Source organism: Mesocricetus auratus, unplaced genomic scaffold (genome assembly GCF_017639785.1).
Source record: "Mesocricetus auratus isolate SY011 unplaced genomic scaffold, BCM_Maur_2.0 Super-Scaffold_100676, whole genome shotgun sequence".
NCBI classification, from domain to species: Eukaryota; Metazoa; Chordata; class Mammalia; order Rodentia; family Cricetidae; genus Mesocricetus; species Mesocricetus auratus.
The window spans coordinates 90,199,633-90,210,417 of record NW_024429266.1 but is presented as its reverse complement, the minus strand read 5'-3'; the positions used below and the strand labels follow the sequence as shown (position 1 = coordinate 90,210,417).

At 42.5% G+C, this 10,785-nt stretch overlaps 1 protein-coding gene across 1 annotated transcript in view; it reads right to left on the bottom strand.

Moving 5' to 3' along the window:
• Positions 1–516: 516 nt before the first annotated feature.
• Msh2 (mutS homolog 2) overlaps positions 517–10,785 on the bottom strand; it is a 60,242-nt gene continuing 49,973 nt past the window's right edge. Inside the window, exons 12-16 of the mRNA XM_005077304.4 lie at positions 7,546–7,791; positions 6,141–6,345; positions 4,779–5,026; positions 3,011–3,189; positions 517–917 (exon numbers count right to left, since the gene is read on the bottom strand). Of these exons, the coding sequence (XP_005077361.1) occupies positions 750–917; positions 3,011–3,189; positions 4,779–5,026; positions 6,141–6,345; positions 7,546–7,791 (1,046 nt within the window). The 3' untranslated portion in view covers positions 517–749. The remainder of the gene's footprint in view (positions 918–3,010; positions 3,190–4,778; positions 5,027–6,140; positions 6,346–7,545; positions 7,792–10,785) is intronic.

The window sequence follows — 10,785 nt, the reverse complement described above, 5'->3', positions numbered from 1 at the left end:
GCAGAGTCTCATTATGTAGATCAGGCTAGCCTTCAACTCAGAGAACGCCGTCTGCCTCTGCTCCCCATACCCTGGAATTAAAGCGTGTGCCATCACATGAGGCTTACAATTTTTTTAAATATCATGTACGTGTTCAGATATTCATGGCCCCCGTTTTGAGGTTCTTTATTTGTACACGGTCTATAGGTAATTGTGATATCTTGCTATACTCTAACAAATAAAGCTTGCCTGCAGATCAGAGGGCAGAGCTAGCCACTAGTTAACCATAGAGGTCTGGAGATCTGTACAGACAGTGGTACGGCTGGGCGGAGACAGCAAATGATAAGGCGGGAGGAGACAGGAGGGGCTCAGTCTTTTTGGCTGGGAAATGGAGTAGGTAAGGTGGCTGTGGTTTTGGTCCTTTATCTCTCTGTTCTTTCAGCATTTCCTCCAATATCAGACTCTGAGCTTTTGTTAAAACCTATTAGAACTTGTGTACAGGTAATATTGCAAAGAAATACAAGGCACCCCAAACTCTACAAACTACATGATTTTATTTATAAAATTCAGCATATTGCTTGAAGCTGCCCATTCCCATTTTACATTAAGTACCCAGTTACAGATCTCAACTTCAGAACATTTCTGAAAGCATTTAAAGTATCATCACACACCGTGGTACACTGCCGTCCCAGGTCCTGGTGGTAAGCACGACAGAACTCCACAAAGGAGAGCTCCTCCCTATTATCTCCATCCTGCTGATCCTCGTCCTCTCATTTGACTTTTATTCGTGAAATGATTTCATTTACAAAACTATTATTCTTTGCGACCACCTCAGCTTTCAGTTGTTTTAGCTTCCTTGCGATCTTTTCCTCCGACATGTTACTAAAGGGTACTTGCTTCACCTTGGACAGGAACTCCATAATAATTTTCTCACCTTGCTGAAAAACACATGTTCCATCATCATTAAAATAACTCTTTAAAGTCACTTTAGCAGTAATGTACTTTTTCCTCTTAAAGATTTTTTTTTTATTCATGTGTCTGTATGACTGACATATGTCCATGGGTGCCTTAGAGGCCAGAAGATGGTGTTGGATCCCCTGGGAACCAACCAAGGAAAGTAGCAAGCACTCTTCCTCCAGCCGGCTGGAGCAGCCAACTCTTTCCTTAGCCTTTGAGTAAATGTGCTACTAGATGTTTAGCAAACATTTTTATCATAAGTGGGCAAGCAATTCTTAGAATCACAAAGCCCTTGATTGCTATGAATTTTTCCAGAGCAAGTCTTTAATAGGACATTTATACTTGTGTTTTTTTTTTTTTTCCAAGACAGGGTTTCTATTGACTATCTAGAACTTGCACTGTAGACCAGGCTGGCCTCAAACTCAAGAGATCCACCGGCCTCTACCACCCAACTGTTAAGATTAAAGGTGTATGCCACCGCCCAGCAACATTAATACTTTATTCTAAGATGATAAGGAATTGAGATTTAGTAGTTCTTCAATACCTCTGCTTTGACTGGCATAGAACTTAATCTCAGGGAAAAAGAACTTTTAAGGTTTATAAGATGTACTTTAGGCACTGAAATTCTCTTACATGCACAAACATACACACACATGTGTGCACATAAGGTGTTTCCATTTCTATTTACTGCTTTGTTGTACCAAAGGACATAGTTATTACTTTTAGGCAAATTTCTTAACTCACACTCTTCATCTACAAAATGGGGATATTATCAACTTCACACATTTGTTGTGATGATTCAAGGAATCTACAGCAGGTCTCAAGCAAGACTAGGTACTGTGGAATTTGGTATAGCAGGTGAAGCAGAACTCAATGGCCTGTCTTCACACAAGAGAACCAAATGGTATCACATAGGCAAATACTCTCTTCTCCTCTGGGACATTCAAACTCCAGCAGTGTCAAAAGACAAAAATGCACTTTCTAAAGAACAAAGACAAAAGCCTATAGTAAAAGCAGTAAGATGTTGTCTCTTTAGCTTTAAAACTTTTCAAAACATGTCTTATCAAAATGGAAGCCAGGAATTACATAAAACAGCCTGTCTAATTCCAGCAATCAGGATCTGTGAGTTTGATATACTCAGGGAAGGACAGATACAAACACATCCAAGCTCAGGATGGTGGCTTTCCACATGTGAAATTAAGAGCAAGTTATATTCTTCCTTTTTGGATAGCAACTATTTACTCTTTAAAAACAAACAAACAAACAAAAGCTACTGGGTAAAAGCTAAAGATAATCCAAGTCCAAGGCTCCCCCACTGTTCACCACTGTAGTGCTGCAGGAGCAGCTAAGAGTCTCTACTGCTGAGCAAGCCTGCGGCTGTTAAAAAGAAAAGTCAGACATATGCTGCAGCATTGTGTGAACATCTAACTCTGACCCATTAACTCAGAGAAGGCGAAACACAAGATCCACTCTGCTAACAAACATTCTGCCCACAAACATCTCTCCTTAATCAGCCTGAGACACAGCCACTGCTCTTACTGGCTGAAATACATTCTAAACAAGATAAAGGGAAGGAACTGTTTTGTTGTTTTACTTATTCAGCTTAACCGGACATTTATAGCTTTAAAAATTAAATCTACATTAACATATTTAAATTAATTCTCTACATTCTTCACTCCTACCATCAAATCTAGTAATTTAAATGACCGGGGGGGGCAGGACCTGGGGGAGGGCACTGTGAACCACAGGAGCTAGGTCCAGAGACTTCTACATGCTAAGCAGGCGCTCTGCCTGTCACGTGACTCCACTCCAGCTCCCGTCCTTCCACCATACAAAGGAATGGGTACAGAAATACGAGGGTGGAAGGGAGACTGGGAGCCAAGTGTGGTGGCTCACACGTTCACTCTGCAGGCAGGTAGAGCTCTGGGTTCAGACTTAGTCAGAGTGATATGATGAGAGCCTATGTCAGAAAACAACCACAGCAAACACCCCAGGGAGCCAGCAAGTACTGCAGTCCTATAGGGGTTCTGATACACACACCAGAGGTGTGGTAACTAAAGTCAAGGTGACCAACCTCTCTCTCCAGGCAGCACTTCTTTGAGGCCGGCTCCATTTCGCCGCCACGACCCTGTGAAGTTCCAATGCTCTGAAACTCCTCAAGCTCCAGAGCCTTTTGCCTGGCACACTCCACCACATGCCGAGGGAAATTTGCGAGCTCAGCCACATGAATTCCGAAACTCTGATCACAGACACCTATGGGAAAGAGAGGAGGGTGGGAGGGGAGAAAGAAACAGCAGTTACATTAATGGAGTATCCTTTTTATTGTCACATTAGAAAACATAGTTTCAGAGATTTCAAATACATTAGCCAAGCGGTTCAGGGCACCTCGGATAAAACCTCAATGAATCTCCAATGACCTGGCTCACATCCTCCCTCTCACTGTGCCTCACTGCAAACAGACGCTGATGAGTAACAAGTGAACTCAGGGGGGCTGGAGAGATGGCTCATCCATTAAGAACACTGACTGTTTTTACAGAGGACCAGGGTTCAATTCCCAGTACCCACATAGCAGCTCACAACTGTCTGTAACTCCAAGATCAGACATGCATGCAGGTAAAACACCAATGCACATAAAAATAATTAAAAAGAAATTTTAAAAAAGTGAACTCAGAGACTGAAGCTGCATTTAAGTACTAGTGATGCTACTACAAAGCTGCCATGCCTCAATTATGCACCAACTGTTTAAATAAAATACTAGGTCTACTTACTTATCCCACAGTCTATCTAGAGCTGGGCACTGCTCAGCTAGACGCAGACACAAGTAGACCATGTACACATATCTCTAGCACACCCACAATGAGTGTGAACTCACTTCATTTCTCTCTGTGCCACACTCACCTAGCCTGTAAGAGTTCTGAAGCTACTTCTGTAGCACAACAACATAAATCATGATTAAAAGCAAGACCAGACTGTCATGCTGAATGCCAGATCTACTACAAATACTGTTTTCTCTGCAAGTAACCATAATGAGAACACAGTAACTCAAAACAATTCCCACTGCAGCAAAACAACCCAAAGGAAAGCATCAAGACCTTGTGAACAAAACACATCCACGGGCAATCAAGACAAACCTTGTTCTGGTGACTGGCGAAATAATCATCCGACATGACCAAGAAATCTCCCACCGCCTCCCAGGAGGTTAGTATCATTGATTCACTAATATGAATGGGGGCCACACCACAACCAGATTTTCCAGCAGGATGCCACTCCAGAGCCACTGCTAACAGTGTCAGGGCATCTGGACTCACCAGGTTCAAATGGACACAGAATAAATCAGCCCCTCTCCCCCTTTATCATTCCGCTGCAGATGCAGGTAATGTATACTGCTCTTGTCTCTACACCAGACAGACGGCAGTAGAGATGGCTCAGTGGTTAAGAGCATACACTGCTTTTCCTGAGGACCTGAGTTTGATTCCCAGCACCCACATCAGCAGCTTACAAATGCCTGTAACTCTAGCTCCAGGGAATCTCCTATTTCTGACCTTTATGGGCACTTGTATTATACTCCCTACATGCACATAATTAAAAAATAATAAATATTAAAAAAAAAAAGCACTGGCTGCTCTTCCAGAGGACCTGGGTTCAATTCCCAGCACCCACATGGCAGCTCACAACTATCTGTGACTCCAGCTCCTAGGGATCTGACACCATTAGAGACATACAAGTAGGCTAAACATCAATGCAATAAAATAAATCTCAAAACAACGATGATGACAGAGATTAAATAGTTCAAGGGATACCACTTCAGACTCTAAGTCCCACATCAGGTTGTACATACCCACCTTTTTTCACTTGGTAAAGCATAGTTAAGGTTTCTTCACTAGTTAGTGCTGTGACGTGCAGATTATTGACAGTTGGTATCTGGCTGGCCAAAGCAGTAAGTTCATGAAAATGGGTTGCAAACATGCAAAAGGCACCAATCTTCGTTGCGATGTACTCCGATATAGCCCATGCTAACCCAAACCCATCATACGTAGAGGTTCCTCTTCCCAGTTCATCAATGATTATTAAGGAATCTTTGGTTGCTGACCTGAAATGCAAATTTACAGGACATAAAATGTAATTCGGAGCCTGGGGTGGTGGTGCATACTTTTAATCCCAGCACTTGAGAGGCAGAAGCACCTGGATCTCTGAGTTCGAGGCCAACCTGGTCTACAGAAAAAGTTTCAGGACAGCCAAGTATGTTACACAAAGAAGTTCTGTCTTGAAAAACCACACGTGCGCACATACACACATGCGCGCAATGTAGTTCAGGGATCATCATGGAAGAGGGAAAAGAATAAAAGAGTCAGAGATAGCGGATGTCTGCCGCACACATGAATCCATATTATTGAGTCTGACAGTCTGTCTCTGTGGTCCTGGCTATCATAAAGTTCACTGAAGACAGGGCTGGCCTCAGACTCACAGAGATATGCCTATCACTGCCTCGGGATTTAAAGGCACCGGCTGCTCTTCCAGGTTCAATTCCCAGCACCCACCTGGCAGCTCATAACCATCTGTAACTCCAGTTGCCGGGGACCTGACATCCTGGCAAAACACCAACACACATTAAAAAAGAGCTTTAAAGACAAGGAAGGATTTGAACAAAGGAGGACTGTCCCAAGTGCTGTGAAGAGTAAGAACTTCATGTTTATTCTACGTGCTGTGTGTGCTGGAGTATATGTATGTGCACCACGGGCACACAGGAGTACCTGTTGGTTGGAGGCATCAGATGTGTTCCAACTACACCTCTGCAACTAGTGTTACAGACAGTTGTGCACCGCCATGTGGGTGCTGGAAACCAACCCAGGTCCTCTGCAAGAGCACTAAGTACTCAGAACTGTTGAGTCATCTCTCTGGCCCAAGAACTTTGTCTTTAAAAGATTGCAACCCATTTCCCCTGTTCTGTTTTTAGACACATGCTATGTTGTTCAACCTGGTCTCAAAAAACTAGGATTGAGTTACTCACTGTCCACAGCGTAGACAGAACACCTGCTGTCCTGGCTCTAATCACCCTTTTAAGACAATATAAAGTACATACAGTACACATGCAAACAATCACCGAACTAAGAATGCCTGTCACATATTACAGATCAGTCCACAAATGCATTTCACACAAAATGGGGCCACGCGTCTCCATTTTCAGGGAACTAGGACTCACATACCTGAGGATAGATGCAGTCTCCAGCATTTCAGCCATGAATGTGGAAACACCTTTCAGCTGACTGTCACCAGCCCCAACTCGAGCCAGGATGCAATCCAAAATAGACACCTCTGCTGACTCACAGGGCACAAAACATCCAATTTGGGCCATGAGTACGATCACCCCAGTCTGACGGATGTATGTCGATTTACCTCCCATATTGGGACCTATAAAATGGAATTATATCAAAAAGCAAGACTGTTGACTTCTTTCACTAATAACTAAGGTACTAGTAGTTTAAACCTACAATTGAAGATTACTTAAATCACAATGATATGCCAATCACACACACAAGCCATCAGAAAAACATGCACAAAGTCACTGTCCACACAGTCTCCAAATGCAATGTTCTTATCGTTTTAGACAAACCTACACAGAGTTCTTTAACAGGAGACAGGTCCTAAAACATAGAGCTAACTCCAGCTTAACTATAATATATACATATATTACCCTGACTAATTTAATGATGTCAAGAGTATACCCAACTGATTAGTCAATAACATTATTCATTACTAAGTGGGCTAGTAGTGAATAATCAGTCTGGGCCAACTCCTCATATCACTCCTCCACGCTACACGACCCTTCTTTCGGCAAATACACTTTCCTTGCTAGGGTTAGGTTAAATAAGCAATTTAAATGGCCCACTTAGGGAAACGGTAAAATGTAGTCATCACTTCCTCAGTTTCTCTGTATAACTCTTACTTTCCTATTGTTTCCTACACTTTGGATCTGGCTACTATCTCTCTTAACAGCTCAGCCAGTATGAACACAGGGCTACAACTTAAAGGGATTGCTAGACTAAGCTAAGTTTTGTCAGAAGAATTCCTATTCCATCTTCCAAAGACGGACTCTAGTGAGCTTTGTGAGTGAAACAATGTTTGTTTTAAAATACTCTGAACACCTGAAACAGAAGGTGTCCTGTCGTCGTCGTGTCCCCCCCCCACCAGTGTTTCTCTGTATTGCTTTGGAAACAGAAGTTTTTTATGGATACATATTATCTCCTAAACTTAAGCCACCCCAAAAGTCTTCCTTCTAATCAGGATCTGAAAGTATTAGGAACAGAGACTGTCTTTGTCAATTTAAAACACATTTCCATTCTAGCATCAGATAGATAGATAGACAGACTGATTGATTAGATAGGTGTTAGCCCTTCACACAAATCCCAGACAGTACGTTTTTGGTTTGTGCCCCCCCCAAACAAATTTTTACCAGTTGGGCAAAGATGGTGCATGTCTTAATACCAGCACTCAGAAGGCAGAGGCAGGCAGATCTCTTTGAGTTAGAAGCCACCATGGTCTACAGAGAGTTCCAGGACAACCAAGACCAAAGAAACCCTGTCTTGAAAAACAAAACAACAACAACTTTACCAGTAATGATGTGGAACATCTGTTTATCCTTTTCAAAGTGCACATCATTTGGAATAAATGCAACTTCATCCTGAACCTCAACACAAGCGTGCCTGGAGGCCTTCAATACAATTCTTCCTTTCCCTTTCTCCAAGATGACCGGCCGTACGTAAGGAACAGGTGCTGCATTTGAGACGTGAGCAAAGCTGACAACGGCGTCTAACTGAGCTAACACGTCATTGAGTGTCTGCATCGGCTCTACATAGCCTGTAAAAACAGGGAACAGGACATGTATGTAGGATTATCAAGTAATGAAGATATGCCTTATAGCAAAAGTTTAGCTCAAGACCATTTAAAAATTAACAAGTTTGCTACAATGAAATTTGAAAAGAAGTCTCGGGGCTGGAGAATTGGATCAGAGGTTAAGAGCACTGGCTGTTCTTCCAGAGGACCCAGGTTCAATTCCCAGCAACCACATGGCAGTTCACACTGTCTGTAACTGCAGTTCCAGGGAATCCAATCCAATACACTCACAGACATACATGTAGGCAAAATGCCAATGTATATGGAATAAATAAATCTTAAGGAAAAAAATAGCCTGAAACTCAATGTGGTGTTAAATGTGTACACACACACACACACACACACACACACACACACACCTCCTTGCATGCTTTTCTTATAAAATCCCAATTAACGAGCACAAAAAGGCACTTTCCTCTAAATGTTGGGACATTTAGAAAGCATGATGACAATGGTAAGATCACAAGAAGCGTGCAAACACTAATAGACTGTACGAGTATTAGCTGAGCCTCATTTTGTCCAACTGGCACATGTAGAGGGTTTCAGTTTAAGATACTTTTTCGGTTTTTTTGGTTTTTGTTTCTTTTTAGTTTTTGGAGACAGGGTTTCTCTGTATTGCTTTGAGGCTGTCCTGGAACTAGCTAGTTTAAGATACTTTTAAGACTCCACTCTGCCACAGCAGAAGAACCAAAAGCTACCACACACAACTCAACTCCCTATCACATCACAGGCTAGACAAGAGATGTGAAGACAGTGATGGTCAAAATTTCTAAATGCTAACAGGGTGGAGTGACCGACACAGCAAACCCGTGTCTCACAATCTATCATGTGGATATCACTGTCAGTGCTTCTGGATGGTCCTTCGGGAACACACAAGATTTTCTGGTTAAATGGCTGGAAATTTGCTTCAAAATTCTGTTCTTTTAAATAGGGTCTCACTATGTAGGCCAGGCTGGCCTTGAACTCAGAGATCTGCCTGCTTCCGCCTCCTGAGTGACAAGACTAAGAGCACGTGCTACCATGCCCAAACATTTCAATCCTCTTTATGTTCTACATAACAGCAATGTTTTGATGATAACTAACTTCCATCTCATCATATACAAAATTATGCTTTTTTGTTTGGAAGGAAAAGCAAGGAATTGGAGGCCTTACACTATATTATCAGAATGCAGCAAGAACCTGAAGGAATTAATTAACCATTAGTGTACTACTTACTGAAATATACTTATTTCTAAATGACAGAACTAAGCCAGGGCTTTGTAATGTTAGACAAGCTCTTTACAAGTGTGCTACACTCCCGCTCATTATGACTTGGTAAAATTTCAGCCACACTGGGGCTGGAGAGACGACTTAGTGGTTAGGAACACTGGCTGCTCCTTCAGAGGGACGGAGTTCAGTTCCCAGCACTCACTGGGTAGCTCACAACTGTCCACAGTTCCAGGGGTTCCTCTTCTGGCCTCTGCAGACCTGTACGCAAGTGTTAAGATGGGCTGTAATCTCAACACTTGGCAGACAAGAGGGTGATGAACCCAAGGACAGCCTGCAATGTATAAACTATCTCAAACAAAACACAAAAGCTTTTTATAATTTTGAAAAAATAGGCATTTATTTATCATGTGTGCATGCATGTATACATGTGGACATCAGAGGACAACTTTCAGGGACAGTCAGGTCTTTCCTTCCGCCATGTGGGACCTAGAGATCAAACCCAAGTCACACAGCCTAAAGCAAGCACCTTTACCCACAAAGCCATCTCACGGGCTCTTTAATTTTCGCGAAAGCACCTTTTCTCAACTTTGAGGCTAGCCTGGGTCAAAAACTGAACCCATGGAGAGGGACAGGAAGGAGAAAAAAAGAAATCTAAAAATGTTCCACTACATTTTAAAAGAAGTTAGTGTTAATTCAGGCTGATTCCAAACACAAAGCTTCACATTCAAAGGTTAAAATCCAACCCTTACCAGCCAGGGAATGAACAGTCTTTGTTTTTATTTATTTTTTAAAGATTTATTTATTATGTATGCAGCGTTCTGGCTGCATGTATGCCTGCAGATCAGAAGAGGGCACTAGATCTCATTATCGATGGTTGTGAGCCACCATGTGGTTGCTGGGAATTGAACTCAGGACTTCTGAGCGATCTCTCCAGCCCCTTGTCTTTGTTTTTTGTTTTTGTTTTTTGAGGAAGACTCACAGTTGAAATAAACAGTACTTACAGGGCTCTTTAAAATGCAAATTAGATTCACGAACACAAATCAACTAAATCACTGTGCTTCAGTTACCTGATTATCACCAAGCAAAAATATAATCTTCACAAACTGTCTCATTCATTTCCGCACCAATGCATACAGCATATTAAGCTAGAACCTTAAGTTCTGTGTTTCTTCTGCTTTATTATGACTACTCATAACAGTAAAACAATTTACAGAATTAAACATGCATACAGCTTTTTACAAAAATCCATCACTCCTAAATAATTCAGCATACAGCCCTGAGGAAAAAGAATCTTCCTGTGTTCTCACACTGCTTTAAGTGTGCTCTGGACCACGATGGCAGTGTCAGTTCCTCACGGCAGCCAGTGTTCCCGTTTCCCCTGGCCCTGTCCCCTACAGCCACTGTCAACTGCACCTCTGGGTCTTTGACTTGGTTGGTTTGTCCCCTAAGTCTCCCATGATCTTGAACACAGCCTTTTATAATTTTTGAAAGAACCATTTGTAAGGAGTCCACTCATGGAAACGAATGCCCCACAATCCAGAGCTACCTAACCTAGCCTGCTGTTTACAGGGTCACAGCACCGTGACCACGGCCCCTCCCAATCACCTCGCACGTGCCATCATCCCACGGCTGCTGCCGCTGGCACTCCACCTCCTGGATATCTCTGTAAGTTTATGTCTAAACCCTTCAGACTGACACACACCACTCCCTCCCCTGCATTAAACATATTCACGCCATTCTATAAGCAGG